At 42.1% G+C, this 18,390-nt stretch overlaps 1 protein-coding gene across 1 annotated transcript; it reads left to right on the top strand.

Annotated features, from left to right (window-relative positions):
* Positions 1-631: 631 nt before the first annotated feature.
* Positions 632-16,338, top strand: NECAP1 (NECAP endocytosis associated 1). Its single transcript, XM_007967490.3, has 8 exons — positions 632-777; positions 8,626-8,726; positions 8,882-8,986; positions 10,487-10,568; positions 11,590-11,698; positions 11,786-11,969; positions 14,168-14,270; positions 14,609-16,338. The coding sequence occupies exons 1-8, from the start codon at positions 683-685 to the stop codon at positions 14,655-14,657; spliced, it is 828 nt and encodes a 275-aa protein (XP_007965681.1). The 5' UTR covers positions 632-682; the 3' UTR covers positions 14,658-16,338.
* The last annotated feature ends 2,052 nt before the right edge of the window (positions 16,339-18,390 follow it).

Below are 18,390 nucleotides of genomic sequence, written 5' to 3'. Positions count from 1 at the left end.
TTTATCAGGAATTGGGTTGATCGCATTTAGAGTGTATTTAACAGGATCAAATTTTCCAAAAAGATAATCGAAATACACGCTGAAAGTGTGGCAAAACATTTTAACAGGTGTCGTCCTGAAAAATTGGAGATAAAGAGTGTAAGGCATTAAATCAAGTTGGGTGTTTTCAGCGTTTAGACTCTGGAGAGTTGAAATTCACCGTGTCTATGACGAGCTCATACATCATTCTCTGTAGGTATCTCGTCTGGCATTACCGGCTGGTGGATGCCTCTTTTCTGCCAGGAGACTACAGTTGGGAAGTGACTTCTGGAAGAAAATCCGTCAGGATTCAATACCGTCCTCGTCCTCGTAGGGCACTCCGGGAACCTGCCTAGAGTAAGATGGCGCTTTTCCTAAGCACCTCTCCGGGAGAGAGAGTTCCATAACGAGAGTCACGCACTTGGAGGCATCTTTGCCATTACCCAAGATGGTGAGCCGCGCAGCCTCATCGTTTCCAGGTTTCAATATGGCTCCCCGCGTCACCGAAGAGGTTAATATCAGAAACGAACTTGAACTCACGCGGAAGTGACGCAAGCAGAAGTTGTCGCGCTTTGCATCTCCGCCTCCCGTGCTCCGCCCCCGGTCTTACGTTTCGTCCCCGGTCTTACGTTTCGCCCCTGGCAGCGCGGACAGCGGAGCCAAGATGGCGGCCGAGTTGGAGTACGAGTCTGTGCTGTGTGTGAAGCCGGACGTCAGCGTCTACCGGATTCCGCCCCGGGCCTCCAACCGCGGTTACAGGTACTAACCCTGAGGCGCTGCCGCACACGCGTACCCTGTCGCAGGTGACAGCTTCCTCCTCAGCTAGCACGCTGCCCGTCCCTGCCACTACTACCTCTGTATTGTCACCTTGCTAGCCTTCCTACCTGGGTTGTCGTCTCCCTGACCTCCTGCTCCATCTCCACTCTGGAGTGTCATCACCATATTTCTGCCGTGTTTTTTTTTTTTTTTTTTTTTTTTTTTTTTTTAAATGACCACTCTGCATTATTCCACTCCGCCTCCCCCGTAACCCGCTGGGACACCCATCTGCTCCCCATCATCCACTTTCAGTCGTGCCTGCTCCATCGCCAGTCCCCTTTCATTCGCTCTTCTCTGCGTCCTTCAGCTTATCATCCTCATCTTCTCTCCAGTTCCCCTTTCCAGTTCCCCATGCACATTTCCAGGTCACACACCTTTCCAGTTCCCCACGCACATTTATGGGTAATCGTGTTGCTTGCCACTCTCTGGATGATCTGATTTATTTTTTGTACTGTTGTCAATTTCGTCACCAACTGTCATCATCCACCATTCGGTTTTTCCTTCAGCTGTTTTACCAGTGAGCAAAGGTTATGATCATAAGCTTTAGAATGGTTGTTCATTCTGTTTCTTCTCATTGTATTTTCTTGATGATTAGATAGTATTTTCTGTCTTCCTTCCCTACCTCCCTTCTTAACCTCTCCTACACCTTTTCCCTCCAAAGTTGAGGCAGCATTTTTCTCTGTAGGGCCTAACTAACCACCTTGTAATCCAATGACTGTGAGGTTCTGAGGATGCTGTAGGACATTATGTAGTTGAAAGACAGTTCACTGGGCTTCATGTTAAACAATATGAGTGTGAGCCCCTTCCAAGCTCAGTTTTCTCATCTGTAAAATAGAAAAAAAAAAAAACCTGTTAGTGACGATACCTGTGCTCTCCTGATAATGTACTTAAAAAGGGTTTTTGGGAGAGTAAAATTAAGTCATATAATGGATGTGAAAGAATGTAGGAAATGCAGTAAAGCAGTTATAAATACTATTTGTTCGTTTTTTGTTTTTTTTTTTTTTTTGAGACAGAGTCTCGCTCTGTCGCCCAGGCTGGAGTGCAGTGGCCAGATCTCACCTCACCGCAAGCTCCGCCTTCCGGGTTTACGCCATTCTCCTGCCTCAGCCTCCAGAGCAGCTGGGACTACAGGCGCCCGCCACGTCGCCTGGCTAGTTTTTTGTATTTTTTAGTAGAGACGGGGTTTCACTGGGTTAGCCAGGATGGTCTCGATCTCCTGACCTCGTGATCCGCCCGCCTCGGCCTCCCAAAGTGCTGGGATTACAGGCTTGAGCCACCGCGCCCGGCCCTTGTTCGTTTTTGTTTTTGTTTTTGTTTTTGTTTTTTTTTAGATAGAGTCTAGCTTTGTTGCCCAGGCTGGAGTGCAATGGCTCAGTCTCAGCTCACTACAACCTCTGCCTCCCGGGTTCAAGCGATTCTCCTGCTTCAGCTTCCTGAATAGCTGGGATTACAGGCATGCACCACCACACTGGGCTAATTTTTGTATTTTGAGTAGAGATGGGGTTTCACCAAGTTGGCCAGGCTGGTCTTGAACTCCTGACCTTGTGATCAGCCCACCTTGGCCTCCCAAAGTGCTGGGATTACAGGTGTGATACCTCACCCAGGCGTCGGGTTTGTTTTTGTTTTTGTTTTTGTTTTAGAGAGGTAGGGTCTCATTCTGTCATCTAGGCTGGAGTGCAGTGGTGCGATCATAGCTCACTGCAGCTGCGTACTCCTGGGCACAAGGGATCCTCCTACCTCAGCCTCCCAAGTTGCTAGGGCTATAGGCATTGCCTCACCATGCCTGGCCAATTTTTAAATTTTTTTTGTGTAGACAGGCTCTTGATATATTGTACAGGCTGGTCTCGAATTCCTGGCCTCAAGTGATTCTCCTGCCACAGCCTCCCAAAATGTTGAAATTACAGGTGTGGGCCACTGCACCTGGCCAAGATACTGTTCTTATTCTTCTCTCTGACCCACATCATCATTATGATTTTTCCTCCTGGCATTTATCATTACCTTGGCTGAAAAATTACCCTCTCCTTATGTCTATTATTTTGCCCCTTACTAGAGTTTTATTTATCATGAATTGATATTTTTATGCTTGCTGACCTGTGCACTGGGCCTTGTGGGTTGCACCTTTGGCAAAGAGGTAGCAGTTGTGTTTTTAATAAGTTTTTAGTTGGACCCCAAACTGACCCTGAGTAGAAATCAACATGCTTTTAGATGGTAGTTACAGGTACTATATGAGTCACTTAAATATCACCTTCTTTGGGAAGCCCTATGTGACCCTTCCATTCTGGTTTAGATATGCACCCTGTGTGCTTCCATAGCACCTTATTCTTTTTTCTTTTTTTTTAACTTTAAGTTCTGGGATACATGTGCAGAATGTGCAGTTTTGTTACATAGGTATGCATGTGCCATGGTGGTTTGCTGCACTTGTCAACCTGTCACCCTCGCCCCTATCCTGAGAGGCCCCAGTGCATGTTGTTCCCCTCCCTGTGTCCATGCATTCTCATTGTTCAACTCCCACTTGTGAGTGAGAACGTGTGGTGTTTGGTTTTCTGTTCCTGCATAGCACTTTGTTCTTGTCTGTATTCCAGGGCTCTTCATTTTGTATTGTAATGGATTGTTTAGTCTCCTTTTTTCTCCAGACTGGACTGTGAACAACTTGAGATCTTTTTAACTTTATATTCCCAGGGTCTAGTACCATATCTGGTACACTTTGGGCACTCTGTAAATGTTGACTGAAAGAAGAAATCAGTAGATTACACAGAGAAACCCAATCACATAAATTGGCATTAATTGAACTGTTAAATAAGGTCAAATAGCTCATTACTTCCAACTTTAGGAGTTAAGGATATGATACACATTGAAGTGGGATTATATTCTTTTTCTTCAAGTTTTTTTTTTTTTTTTTTTTTGAGATGGAGTCTCACTCTGTTGCCCAGGCTGGAGTGCAGTGGCACAATCTCAGCTCGCCACAACCTCCACCTCCCCGGTTCAAGTGATTTTCCTGCCTCAGCTTCCCAAGTAGCTGGGACTACAGGTGCACACCACCATGCCTGGCTAATTTTTGTATTTTTAGTAGAGACGGGATTTCACTATGTTGGCCAGGCTGGTCTCAAACTCTTGACCTCGTGATCCGCCCGCTGTGGCCTCCCAAAGTGCTGGGATTACAGGCATAAGCCACTGCGCCTGGCCCACTTCAAGCTTTTTAAAACACCTTGCCTCTCTCACCCATATGCATTCTCTATCTTCACTTCCTAGTTTTCCACAACCTTGATACTTACATCAGTTAACTGCACTGAGCCATTAAAGCAGTTTCTTAATTTTCCTCTTTTTCCTGTTATACTTCTGTGTTTTTCATGCCTATTGGCATTTTTTAATCCTCCAAGAGACATGTTATCATCAGTCACTTTTTTAGTATAGTACATGAGGAGAGCAGAATTAAGTTTGAATAACAATATTTATTTGCTGGGTTACTTTTGACAAATCACTTACCACTTTTGAATGTTAGTTTCTTCATTTGTAAAAATGACTGTAACAATACTTACCTTGTAGGATCCTCTCACTTAATTTTCTTTCTTTTCTTTTCTTTTCTTTTTTTTCTTTTCTTTTCTTTTCTTTTTGTTGAGACAGAGTCTTGCTCTGTCACCCAGGCTGGAGTGCAGTGGTGCGATAACGGCTCACTGCCATCTCTGCCTCCCAGATTCAAGCGATTCTTGTGCCTCAGCCTCCTGAATAGCTGAGATTACAGATGTGCGCCGCCATGCTCGGCTAATTTTTTGTATTTTTAGTAGAGATGGGGTTTCACCATGTTGGCCAGGCTGGTCTTGAACTCCTGGCCCTCAGGCAATCCACCTACCTCAACCTCCTGAAGAGCTGGGATTACAAGCATAAGCCACTGTGCCGGGCCCTCTAACTTAATTTTCACAAGAATAGACATGATGCCTGGCACATAATAAATGCTTGATAAATGGTAGTTTTCTTTTTGTCTGCATAATCTTCCTTGTTTACTAGAACCCACTTTATATTATAAGCAGGATTTATTCTCTAGGCCGACGTTAAAGGACAAACTGGGCTTTTCAGAAAGCAGAAGGAATTTTTCCTTTGAGTGACTGATAAGATTAAAGAGAATAATTGACTTTAATTCACCTAGTGTAAGCTGTTCGTTCCCGGACTTTCACTGACCAGACTTCTAGACTATGAGAAGGAAAATTGGGGTTGAGAAGAAACTTATTAGGCCAAGTGTGGTGGCTCACGCTTGTGATCCCAGGACTTTGGGAGGCTGAGGCGCACGGATCACTTGAGGTCAGTAGTTCCAGACCAGCCTGGCCAACATGGCAAAACCTCGTCTCTACAAAAATACAAAAAAATTAGCCAGGCGTGGTGGCGCCCGGCCGTAGTCCCAGCTGCTTGGGAATCTGAGGCAGGAGAATCACCGGAACCCGGGAGGCGGAGGTTGTAGTGAGCTGAGATCATGCCACTGCTCTCCAGCCTGGGTGACAGAGCATGACTCCGTCTCAAAACAAACAAAAAACCTTACAAATGCTTAGAAAACAGTCTGGGCGCGGTGGCTCACTCCTGTTATTCCAGCACTTTGGGAGGCCAAGGCGGGCGGATTACCTGAAGTCAGGAATTTGAGACCAGCCTGGCCCACATGGTGGAACCCCGTCTTTACTACAAATACAAAGGAAATTAGCTAGGCGTGGTGGCCCGGACCTGTAATCTCAGCTACTTTTCGGAGGCTGAGACAACAGAATGGCTTGAACCCGGGAAACGGAGGTTGCAGTGAGCCAAGATCGCGCCAGCGCACTCCAGCCTGGGTGGAAGAGTGAGACTCTGTTACACACACACACACACACACACACACACAAATAAATAAATGGGTAGAAAACAGTTCCAACCTGTAAAACTATTTTTTAAAAATATTCGTCACTACCCTCTTCCCTTAGCTAAATCAATATTAACCTCTATAATGTGTTTCAGTGTAATGAAAGAATAATGGACTTTGAAGTTAGGCATTATTACTGTGTTTTCCTTTCCATCATTTAGAGAGAGAGAGGTATGATAGGCTTTTCATCCCTACTTCACATAGCTACTATAAGGACATAATAAAATGTACATGTGGAATCTTACTGTGAATCATCATAATGGTTTTTTATTAATATAAAGTTTTATTACTAAGGTAAATGAAAATTTGTGAGGTGAGTTTAAAGTATTGTCAGAGGACCAGCAAAATCAAGAGTTCTTTAGATTAGGTCTTGGAGTAGGAAAGGAATTAAGTCTCAAGGCTGAGGGAATCTGCTGCCACGAATATCCATTTACTTACAGAATTTATTAAATATTGGGCAGTAGATACACAAGATAAATAAGGAACTCATCCATGAAAAACACATTTAATAGGCTTGTTCCTAATTCTTTTTTTTTAGAGACAGGGTCTCACCCTGTCGCTCAGACTGGAGTGCAGTGGGGCGATCGTAGCTCACTGCAACCTCAAATTCTTGGGCTCAAGCAGTCCTCCTGCCTTGGCCTCCCAAAGTGCTGGTGTTATAGGTGTGAGCCACCGTGCCTGGCTGTTCCTAATATTTTTAATAGTCCATTTACATTAGCTTTTGGTGGCATGATTATAATAAGTAATGACTCATTAAAAAAGTATAATAGATGAGGAACTTTAGAGCTCTGTAATCTGGATCAGATTTAGGTACTTGAGGGTCTTTGAGGGCAGGGAATCAAGAGCGAAGAGAATGGGAAGGATTTATTTTACAGATCCTGTTCAAAACCTGTGCTAATTTTCACTTTCATTTTCCTCCTTTCAGCTTTTTACCTCTCATCTTGTTAAACTCATTCTTATTCATATATACCTTATTGTTGCTTTTCTAGCCTTTAAGTATTAGTCATTGGTTTCCTAAAAGATGAATTATTAATAACTTTTACTTTGCTAATCTCTTTTCCATACTCCTGGCAAAACAAATCACAAATACAATGTTTTGTAAAATTCATCATAAATAATCTTAGTTGTTGTTCAAGTTGATTATAACACATTTTATAAATTTCTAATGTTTTCATGGACGTTTGTATCTCCAAACGTCTTTCTTGCTCCAAACGTGCATCTTATCTTTCTTGAACTCATCTCATATATTTTACTGCCTACTCTACATCTTTTGAAAATCTACGAGACATCTCAAACTCAGCATTTTTAAAACTGAATCCCTGATCCTTCTTCCTAGACGTGTTCCACCTCATCTCAATAATTGGCAACTCCTTTGCTCAGATTAAACACCTTGGAGTTGTCCTTGACTTCTGTTTATGTCCTCTATCCCATATCTAATCCATTAGAAAATCCTGCTGCTTGTACCCTAAGTATATCCAGAATCTAGCCACTTCTGCTACCATTGTGACTTTTCTAGATTACTGCAGTAGTCTCTTAGCTAATCCCACTGCTTCAGTCCTCTTATCCCTACAGCTTTTCTCCGGACAGCAGATGTAGTAATCTTTTTAGAATATAAGGGAGATCATGTCACACCTCTGCTTAAAATTTGTAATAGCTCTTTTTTCACTCAGAGTGAAAGCTAAAGTTGTTCCTATGGCCCACAAGGCCCTGCATGATCCGGCCCTCTGTTACCTCTCCTACCTTGTCTCTTACTCTGTTCTGACCACAGTGGCTTCCTTGCTGTCTCTCAAACATGCCAGGCATGCCCCCACCTTAGCACCTTTGGGCTAGCTGTTCCCTATGTCTAGAATGCTTTTCCCCCTAGATATCTATATGGGTAATATAGATATTACTTGCTTCACATTTTAGTTCACATTTCACCTTAATGAGACCTACCCCAACCACCCTCTTGAATGCTGCAACCTGTTCATTCTCCCACTGTCTTCTCAATCTTCCTAATTTGCCTCTACATTTTCTTTTTACCTTAGAACTTACCACTTTCTAAGATACTAATTATGCTGTTTGTTTCTTTTTTATTTTCTATCTTCTATTTAAATGTAAGCCTCATGAGGGTAGGAATCTTTGTTTTGGTTGCTGTTGTATCCCAAGCATCTAGAACAGTGGTGCCTCTGTCTTAATAAATGTTGTATAAATATTGATTGAATTCAGTGAAAGATAGTATATTTTGTGATTTGGGAGGGCTCCCATTATCTAGGATATTTAATTGAGTAGACTTTGTTGTTATCTGATTAGTAAAGCATTGTTATCTAGTATACCATCTATAGTTTGAAAATAGCATCGTTGTGAGAAATTTTATTTATTTATTTATATGAGACCAAATCTTGTTGTGTCATCCAGGCTGGAGTGCAGCAGCGCCATCTCGGCTCACCGCAACTTCCACCTCCCAGGTTCAATTGATTCTGCCTCAGCCTCCCAAGGGATTACAGGTGTACGCCACCATACCTAGCAAATTTTTGTGTTTCTAGAAGACAGGGTTTCGCCATGTTGGCCAGGCTGGTCTCAAACTCCTGACTTAAGTGATCCATCCACCTTGGCCTCCCAAAGTGCTGGGATTACAGACTTGAGCCACCACGCTCAGCCAGAATTTTATTTTTTATTGCTTTTATTCGTGCTTTTACATCTTTTTAATGATGCTTATTGGACTCCAAAGTCCTCAAGTAGTAGCATTGTCTTTTACTTGCTTTGGACTATATGTAACACGAGGCATCTAAATATATCATGAATTATTCTTGTTGATTAATAGGTAGAAAGAATAGGTAATCCAGGGCAGGGAAATAGAAATACAGTAAAAGATTCTGGGTAGGCTTTAGTAAATTAAGGACACGTGCCTGAGCCTTCCTCTTCTCCTCTCCTAGGGCATCTGACTGGAAATTAGACCAGCCGGATTGGACTGGTCGCCTCCGAATCACTTCAAAAGGGAAGATTGCCTATATCAAACTCGAGGATAAAGTTTCAGGTAATCTTCACTGGTGACCCTCTAACATTAAGGATATTAATTTGGTGTGCTTTTATAAGTACCTTCAATTTGGGGACTGGAATGGAAATACTTGTTAACTGGAGTTCTGGATTTTGGCTTCCTTTGCTCACAAAAGTCTTTCTCTTCTCTGTCAGGGGAGCTTTTTGCTCAGGCTCCAGTAGAACAATATCCTGGTATTGCTGTGGAGACAGTGACAGATTCCAGCCGCTACTTTGTCATCCGGATCCAGGATGGTACTGGTAAGAGAACTGGGATTGTGAATGGAACGAAGTTAGGAAAACAGGTGAATGCACGGCCATGAAAAGTGTGTCCGATTGCATTTATCTTTCTTTGGTTGACTTCATTTTTTTCTTCCCTTTCTCTAAAGTTACTATAGTTGCTAAAGGAAAAGTATTAACGTGTTATTTGTAATAGATATGAGCACAAGTTCAAGATGTGGTAATTCATATGTAGACTTAAATAAATCAAAACGCCACATCTAACAAAAGAATTAACACATTTTGCACTTTGGGAGGCTAAGGCGGGTGGATCACTTGAGGTCAGGAGTTCGAGGCCAGCCTGACCAATATGATGAAACCCTGTCTCTACTAAAAATGCAAAAATTAACCAGGCGTGGTGGTGCACGCCTGTAACCCCAGTTGCTCGGGAGGCTGAGACAGGAGAATCACTTGAATCCGGGAAGCAGAGGTTTCAGTGAGCTGAGATCATGCCATTACACTCCAGCCTGGGCGACAAGAGCGAAATTCCATCTCAAAAAAAAAGAAGAATGAACACTTTTTGCCCACTTAATGTTTGTGGTAGTTTTTGGTGGGGCAAAACTTGAATCATATTATGTGTGGGGCGGTTATTCTCACTCATTTCTCCATGGTCTATAACAAAGATTGGCAAACAAACAAATAATAAATATTTTAGGCTTTGCAGGTCAAGTGGCCTCTGTTGCAACTACTCAGTTTTGCTGTTGCAGTGTGAAAGCACTGTAAAAATAAATAAACACATTGATATTGACTATGTTCCAATGAAACTTTTTCTAGAAAACCAAGCTATGGCAGGATAAAGTGCATGGGCTCTATGTAGTTTATCAACTCTTGGTCTGTGAGACGATGTTTCACAGTCAGCCTTTGTCTAGTTAGGGTGACTGTTACATTTTCATTGGGCAGAATTTGCCATAGAGCAGCAGTCCTCAACCTTTTTGGCACCAGGGACCCATTTTGTGGAAGACAGTTTTCTGCAGACCGGCATTAGGGGATGGTTTCAGGATCATTCAAGTGCATCACATTTATTGTACACTTTATTTCTATTATTACATTGTAATGTATAATGAAATAATTATACAACTCACTATAATGTAGAATCAGTGGGAGCCTTGAGCTTGTTTTCCTGCCACTAGACGGGGGAGATGGGAGACCCCCATCTAGGGGTGATGGGAGACAGTGACAGATCATCAGGCAGCCGATTCTCATAGGGAGCACATAACCTAGATCCCTCACATGTGCAGTTCACAGTAGGGTTCACACCCCTCTGAGAATCTAATGCTGCCACTGATCTGACAGGAGGCAGAGCTCAGGTGGTAATGCAAGCAACGGGCAGTGGCTGTAAATACAGTGGAGCTTTGCTCTCTTGTGTACAACTCACCCCCTGCTGTATGGCCTGGTTTCTAACAGGCCACAGACTGATACTGGGGGCTGGGGACTCCTGCCGTAGAGGATACTTCCTATTCGAGTCTTCCTACCTTTTCACAGGGCGCAGTGCTTTCATTGGCATTGGCTTCACAGATCGGGGAGATGCCTTCGACTTTAACGTCTCCTTGCAGGATCACTTCAAGTGAGTGAAGCTTGTCCTTAGTTCCCCGGTTGAATGCTTACAGGCATGCTGCTTCTCACGTGAATGGGCAGTGTCTCTTTTCCTCCTGGTTTCTTTATTTCTTAAACTATTTCATTATGGTTATAAATCTCCCCATTCACCTTTGTTTCCTTTAGTCATCTTTGCATCTATTCTATGTTTCCTTATAGCCTGCAGTATGTTTTAGATCCCTTGTGCAGTAGTCTGAAATGATGCTCTGTCGAATTTGCCCTGTCTTTTTTCTTTTTAAACTTTTAATTAAAAAGTAAACTTTAATGTCGAAAATGCAAACTTGGGGAAGGCAGAAAGGTGACACACAAGGCTGTCACTTCACACTTGGAAGGTTGCACAGCAGCCGGACAGAGGCGCTCCTCACTTCCCAGATGGGGCAGCGGCTGGGCAGAGGCGCTCCTCACTTCCCAGACAGGAATTTGCCCCGTCTTTTAGGTGGTAGAGGGAGGTCTACAGTAACAGCAGGGCTTTATGTGGGGAGTTGTGTGCCACTCTTGTTACCTTATGTAGCTGACGTGTTTTGTGACTTTTGCAGTATTTCTTTAGCCTGCTTGATTTTGGTGCCGCTGTGGTTGACAGCACTATGCACAGTCAGCTTCCTACCTCAAGAGCAAGCATATCCTTTTCTGCCTCAGGACTCTTTGAAGTTGTAGAAGGCTAAGAGCAAGGTTGAACTTGGAAAGACTAAGAAACTAACACCCCCTCAGGAGCAGCCCGCAACTGTGGGGAATGGGAATTGGTGGCTAAATGCCATCCTTTTGGAAGGGGCAAGTCTGATATGTATTCTGTGAGATTTCTCAGAGGGCCCCCAGTGGGATTGAACTCCAGTTGTTTTCTTTCTTGGTGTTTTTTCCTTTCTTTTCTCTCTCTTTTTTATCTCTCACTGTGCTTTCTGGAATCCCATTTCATAAAAGTAAATACACCCAAATTTGTATGTCAGACTCTGCTTTCAGGAAATCTCAAACTAAGATAACTTGCTCTGTTCCCAAAGGTGGGTAAAGCAGGAATCTGAGATTTCCAAGGAATCTCAAGAAATGGATGCTCGTCCTAAGTTGGATCTGGGCTTCAAGGAAGGACAAACCATCAAGTTGAGTATCGGGGTGAGTATGGTTTTGAAAAATTTTGTTTTCCTGTGCTTCCATAAGCCTATCACATCTTTCTCTTGCTCTCCCTTTTTTCTTTTGTAGAACATTACAACCAAGAAAGGAGGTGCTTCTAAGCCCAGGACTGCAAGGGGTGGGGGCCTGAGCTTACTCCCACCCCCGCCAGGAGGCAAAGTCACTATTCCCCCACCGTCCTCCTCAGTCGCCATCAGCAATCATGTCACCCCACCACCCATTCCGAAATCTAACCATGGAGGCAGTGATGCAGGTAAGTCTGATACTTCCAATTTTGAGAAATCCAATCTTATATTTTAATTAAGTAACACCCGTTTGTCAAGGAGAGTTCATGTTTTTGCTATGAAATAGCTCATGGTACTGACAAGGTGATTCTGGCGGCTTCTAGCAAGGAGTCAAAGCTTTTCTAGTAAACTAAGAGTCGTAGTATCTTGTAGGTTCTTTGGCAGAGAATATATGCTTATTAAAAAGACGATTTCCTTCACTTTTTTCTTGGTTAGATGTGTATAAGCTTTTGAGTCAGATGGACCGAGATTTTGGTCATGGCTCTGCTACTTTATATTTGAAGGTGCTTGGTAAACATTACTTCAGTTTTTTGAGTCTCAATTTCCTTATCTACAAACTGGAGATGTAAAACCACCCCTGTGGGGACCTTGGCTCACGCCTGTAATCCCAGCACTTTGGGAGGCTGAGGTGGGTGGATTGCTTGAGCTTTGGAGTTTGAGATCAGCCTGCGCAACATGACGAAACCCCATCTCTACAAAAAAATACAAACATTAGTTGGACGTGGTGGTGCACATTTGGGAGGCTGAGGTGGGAGGATGGCTTGAGCCTGGGAGGCTGCAGTGAACCATTATTGCGCCACTGTATTCCAGCCTGGGTGACAGAGTGAGACTTTGTCTCATAAAAAACAAAAATAAATAAATAAATAGATAAAATAAAAAAATTACCGTCCCAATGCTGTGAGGGGTTAAATGATTTGACAGCACCTCGCATAGCACGTGGAACATGGTAGCCATTTAGTAAATGTTATTTCTTAAACCTTCCCATTTCTTCACAAGAGCAATTGGGAGAAAAGGAGAAGAAATCTAGGTTTGTCCATACATTTTCATTCTTTTTTTCTGTCTGGTGGGAGAAAGAATAAATATAGTTACCTCTTCTCATTTGAAAAGTGAGAGCATTGGAACTGAGAGATGTTTTCTAAGATTAGGGAACTGTGTCTTAGAATCTGAGAATTTTAACTTAATGTATTGGACAATGCAGATAATTGGTTGAATTGGTTCCTAAGGCTAAGCTTTCTCTTTCTGGAATTTTTGAGGTGAAAATGTTACAGCCTGCTTCTTTTCGTAAGTGTTGCCAGAAGGCACTGGGGATAGTATCTAAGATTTTTTTTTAATTAAATTATTATTTTGAGATAATTGTAGATTAACATGCAGTTGTAAGAAATAATATGAAGAGATCCTGTTTACCCTTTTCCCAGTTTCCCTCAATTGGTAATATTTTGTGAAACTGTTGTCAATTATCACAAATCAAAAATTGACATTATACCACTTTCTCATCTTACTCAGCTTACACCATTTTACATGTTCTCATCTGTGTATATTTGTGTGGATCTGTATATTTAGTTCTCTGCAGGTTTTTTTGTTTGTTTTTTTATTTTTTGAGACAGGGTCTTGCACTGTTGCCCAGGCTAGTGGTACAGTCATAGCTCACTTCAGCCTCAAACTCCTGAGCTCAAGAGATCCTTCTGCATCAGCCTCCCAAACATCTGGGACTACAGGTGCACACTGCCACATCAAGCTAATTTTTTAATTTTTTGTAACAACAGAGTCTCACTATGTTGCCCAGGCTGGCCTCAAACTTCTGGGCTTCAATGATCCTGCCTTGGCCCCCCAAAATGCTGGGATTACAGGTGTGAGCCACTGCATCTGGCTAGTTCTTTGCAGTTTTGTCGTGTGTAGGTTCATGGATCCACCATCATTTCAGGCTATAGAACAGTTTAATCACTACAAAGATCCCCTGTGTCAACCTTACACAACCACACCCATCTGCCTCTCATCCTTTCTTCCTCCATTCCTAACGCTTGACAATCACCAGTCTATTCTCCATCTTTATAATTTTGTCACTTCAGGAATGTTCTGTGAAAGGAATCATATAGCATGTAACCTTTGGGACAGGCTTTTCCCACTCAGCATAATTCCCTTGAGATTCATTCAAGTTGTGTATATCAATAGTCTGTTCCTTTTTATTGCTGAGTAGTATTCCATGGTATGGATGTACCAGTGTGAGTAACTGTTGCCCAAGGAATGACATCTAGGTTGTTTACAGTTTTTGGCCATTATGAATAAAGCTGCCGTGGCATTTGTGTACAGATTTTTTGTGTGAACATAAATTCTCATTTCCTAGATTTTGATTATGTTTTTCTTTTTTCTTTTCTTACCTTGTGTTTAGATATCCTTTTAGATTTGGATTCTCCTGCTCCTGTCACGACACCAGCACCAACTCCAGTTTCTGCAAGCAATGACTTGTGGGGAGACTTCAGCACTGCATCCAGGTGATGGGCGCAGTGACACTAGCGTACTCTCCATCAGGGTATAGAAGATATGTGCAGTCAATTGAAATCTTTGATCTGGAGAAGCAATGGATATGCAGGTCACATAGAGTGTTTTGGAGGAGTTATAGTGAAGGAAATATAGTAGTGCTGGGAATGGTGGGACAAGAAAGCTGTAGGATGAAGTCTGAGTGGGCTATTTCAGGCCTTGGTAAGTAGAATTGCCATGAAGTGTGGTTTTCGAAATTCTAGGCAGTGATTTCTTAGAAACTATTAAGTAAAGAATGGAGTTGTTATCCTAATATGATGTCTTTGACTTTCTCTCTTCTCCTGTCTTGCAGCTCTGTTCCAAACCAGGCACCACAGCCATCCAACTGGGTCCAGTTCTGAATGGCATTGGCAGGACATTAAGGACAGACTTGAGGAATAAAAATGACCTTGAGGGCACCAATCTGTGAGGGAAGTTAGGAACCCATTTCCTCCCCAGAACCAAAATGACTGGACAATCTTTTTCATAGCTTCTCCATTGCATTCAAGCTGGTTTATGTCACTCCCCTGTGTTGTTACTTGTACAGCCAAGAAAGTATCTATTATCTCCTGCTTAGTACCAAGGTAGGGGACTAGTGGATCTTATCATCGTTTTGGCTGACTATGCAGGGCTCAAAAGGCCAGCATCTGTTTGAGGGGGAAATGACCTCTAACATCTGTAAAATTTGTCTCATCTTTTAAATTCTTTAACTTATTTCAAAATCATCTCATGACCCTTGTGTGCCTCTTTGTGAAGCCCTATTTAGCAATTTCAGGGGAGTCAAAAACCTTGCAACTTCCTTCTCCACTAACCCAGGACTAAAAGTGGACAGGCTGACCTCAGTGTTTACAAATTCAGAATTTTGATAGGGGTAGATATGGAGAAAGGCCTATTTCCTGGGTCTCTGCTGTGTAGCCTCCTTCAGGCTTATTGTACTCAGTGAACATCCAGTGCTGGGTGCAGCTCCATCGCCCTCTTGTGTGTTTACATGTCTCTTTCTATGATAAGAGGGTTGTGTTGGTGGCACCTCCACTATTCTTTTCTGTTTGTTGAATTGGAATTGTGTAACATCTTTGACCAGTGGGTGTCTCTGTAATGAAGGAGGTTCAAGAGGCTGTGCTTTCCAAGTGATAGTCTATAGGAGTGTTTAATTTCTTGCAGCTCCATCTGGTTGCTGCATTTGAAGCATGGCATTAATTTGTATTTGCCCTGTTATTTGACCTAAAGTTGAAGGGTTTAGAGTTTTTAACCTGATCTGTAGAGCAGAGAGGTTGAAAACACTTAACTCTTGTTTAGTACCCTCATTGCCTTGCTGCCTGGGTATCTGGCCCCTTTCCATAAACATTTCTTTTCAGTTCATGTAGTTCTTTAACAGAAAGCTGCTATTATGTATATTGTCATTTGTGAAGTAAGTTGGAGAGTCACAGCTTTACTGTGACAGGTTTTGCCCAAGGCTTTGATACCTGTCACCCAGGGTATCTTAAAAGCAAGTTGTTCTCCCACTACTTTCCTTTCCCTCTGCCCTGCCATTCCTTTTACAATGCTGTGAAAAAAGTTCTGCTTCTTAGGTGAGTGGGTACTTTCTATCTTGTTTCTAAATGAGCAATTTTGAGGATGAAATGGGAAGATCTAATTGCTTCCCTTTTGCACCTATTTGGGTAAGTACACTCTGGCAGAAGGGAGTCCTTAGGTTTAGTTTCAAAATATATTACTTTCCTGGATTCCCTTCTTAACTTTTTCTGACTTGGGTCCATTTTCTTTTCATTGCCTCCTTTTCCAGGCAGCTCTATTCTTGCAGAGCCATGGCAGGACATATTAAAATTCCAATAGAGAACACTAAAAGGAAAGTCTGTAGAATCACTAGTGACTAAATACTGGGAACCTATTTTCTCAATCTTCCTCCATGTTGTGTTCTTTGTATTTTCAAGATGATAATATATTATGTATTTGAATTCCTGAAAAATGGAAAATGTTTAAGATATATGTATATAAAGCATATCCTGTATTGGTGCAATAATGGTAATTAAAGATATGAAAAAAGTGTCTCTTTTATCTTTTAATTTGCTTATTTGATTACCTTTTAAATTGAATCGACCAAACATAAATGGACCAGTAGGTAATAAAGGATATTTATATCACTCTTTATTAAGAAATAAGGCTTTTAAGAAGTTGAGACTAGAGCTTTGTGCTCATGGTCTTAAAATGACAGAGCACTCTGTGTAATCAATGAATATTCATTATTTATTTTCTGGTGCAGTTAATTTGCTTCCAATTATCTTCATGATCTAGGCCACTTCTTATATCTTAACTGTAATCAGCAGAAATGACAGGGATCCGTATAAGAGAAAGAACTAAGGTCAGAGCCACAGACTTTGGAAACCAGAAAAGATCTTGGGAGTTCTTGTTCAGTGATTGTCACAGGAGATAAATTAGCTAGATATGGTGGTTTACTTCTGTAATTCCAGCACTTTGAGAGGCCAAGGTGGGAAGATTGGTTGAAGCCAGTTCAAGACCAGCCTGGGCAATATAGCGAGATCTCATCTCTACAAAAAATATAAAAATTAGCTGGACATGGCAGCATGTGCCTGTAGTGCTAGCTACTTGGGAGGTTGAGGTGGGAGGATCACTTGAGCCTGGGAGGACGAGGCTGCAGTGAGCTGTGATTGTACCACAGTACTCTAGCCTTGGTGATAAAATGAACTTTCTCAAAAAAAACCCCAACAAAACCAAAAAAAAAACCAAAAACATGAATCAAGGCTGGGCACAGTAGCTTATACCTATAATCCTGCACTTTGGGAGGCTGAGGCGGGTGGATCACCGGAGGTCAGGAGTTTGAGACCAGCCTGGCCAACATGGTGAAACCCCGTCTCTACTACAAATACAAAAATTAGCTGGGCATAGTGGTGGGTGCCTGTAATCCCAGCTACTCTAGAGGCTGAGGCAGGAGAGTCACTTGAACCTGGGAGGCAGAGGTTGCAGGGGTGAGACTGCACCACTGCACTCCAGCCTGGGTGACAGTGAGACTCCATCTCAAAGAAACAACAACAACAGAAAAACCAAAAAACCCTCCCTTGAAAACTGTAAAACTATAGCTACAATAATTTGTTAGTGGATACGTGGTATAAAAAGATGAAAATTGGTATCAAAAACAAAATGCGGCTGGGTGTGATGGCTCATGCCTGTAATCCTAGCACTTTGGGAGGCTGAGGCGTGAGTATTGCTTGAGACCAGGAGTTCAAGACCAACCTGGCCAACATAGTAAGACCCTGTCTCTAAGAAAAAACAAAAATTATAGATGGGATGGAAATTTAAAGTGCAGAGTTTTTGTATGTGATTTAAATTATCAGCTTAAAATAGACTGTTAAAAAGTGTTATGTAAACCTTATGGTAATCACAAAGCAAAAACCTATAGTAGATACACCAAAGATAAAGAGAACAAAGTACTGTAGAAAATCATCAAGTAACAAAGGAAGAGAGCAAGAGAGGAAGAAAGGAACAAAGGGCCCACAAAACAAAAAACAATTTTAAAAATGGCAGTAGTGAATTCTTACCTATTAATGATTATTTTGAATGCAAAATGGATTACATTCTCCAATCAAAGGGCAGAGTGGCTAAATGAATTAAATAAACAAGACTCAACTGTATTCTGCCTACAAGAGCCTCACTTCACCTTTAAGGAAACATACAGACTGAAAGTGAGGCATGGAGAAAGATATTTCATGCAAATGGACACCAGAAGAGAACAGGGGTAGATATATTACTATATAGTCCCTCCTTATCTGAGGTTTTGTTTTCTGTGCTTTCAGTTACCTGTAGTCAACCATGCTTTGAAAATACTAAGTGGAAAATTTCAAAAATTATTCATAGGTTTAAAAGTGGCACACTGTTCTGAGTAGTGTGATGAAATCTCACGCCATCCTACTTTGCCCTGCCCTGGATGTGAATCATCCTTTTGTCCAATGTATCCATGCTTTATACATTACCTATCTATATGACACTTAGTAGTCCTCTCGGTTGTCTGATTGTTGTGGTAATGCAATGCTTGTACAAGTTCAGTTAACCCTTGTTTTACTTAATAGTGGCCCCAAAGCAAAA

The sequence above is a fragment of the Chlorocebus sabaeus genome, chromosome 11 (assembly GCF_047675955.1).
Source record: "Chlorocebus sabaeus isolate Y175 chromosome 11, mChlSab1.0.hap1, whole genome shotgun sequence".
NCBI lineage: Eukaryota > Metazoa > Chordata > Mammalia > Primates > Cercopithecidae > Chlorocebus > Chlorocebus sabaeus.
This window is presented reverse-complemented; position numbering and strand designations above follow the sequence as displayed.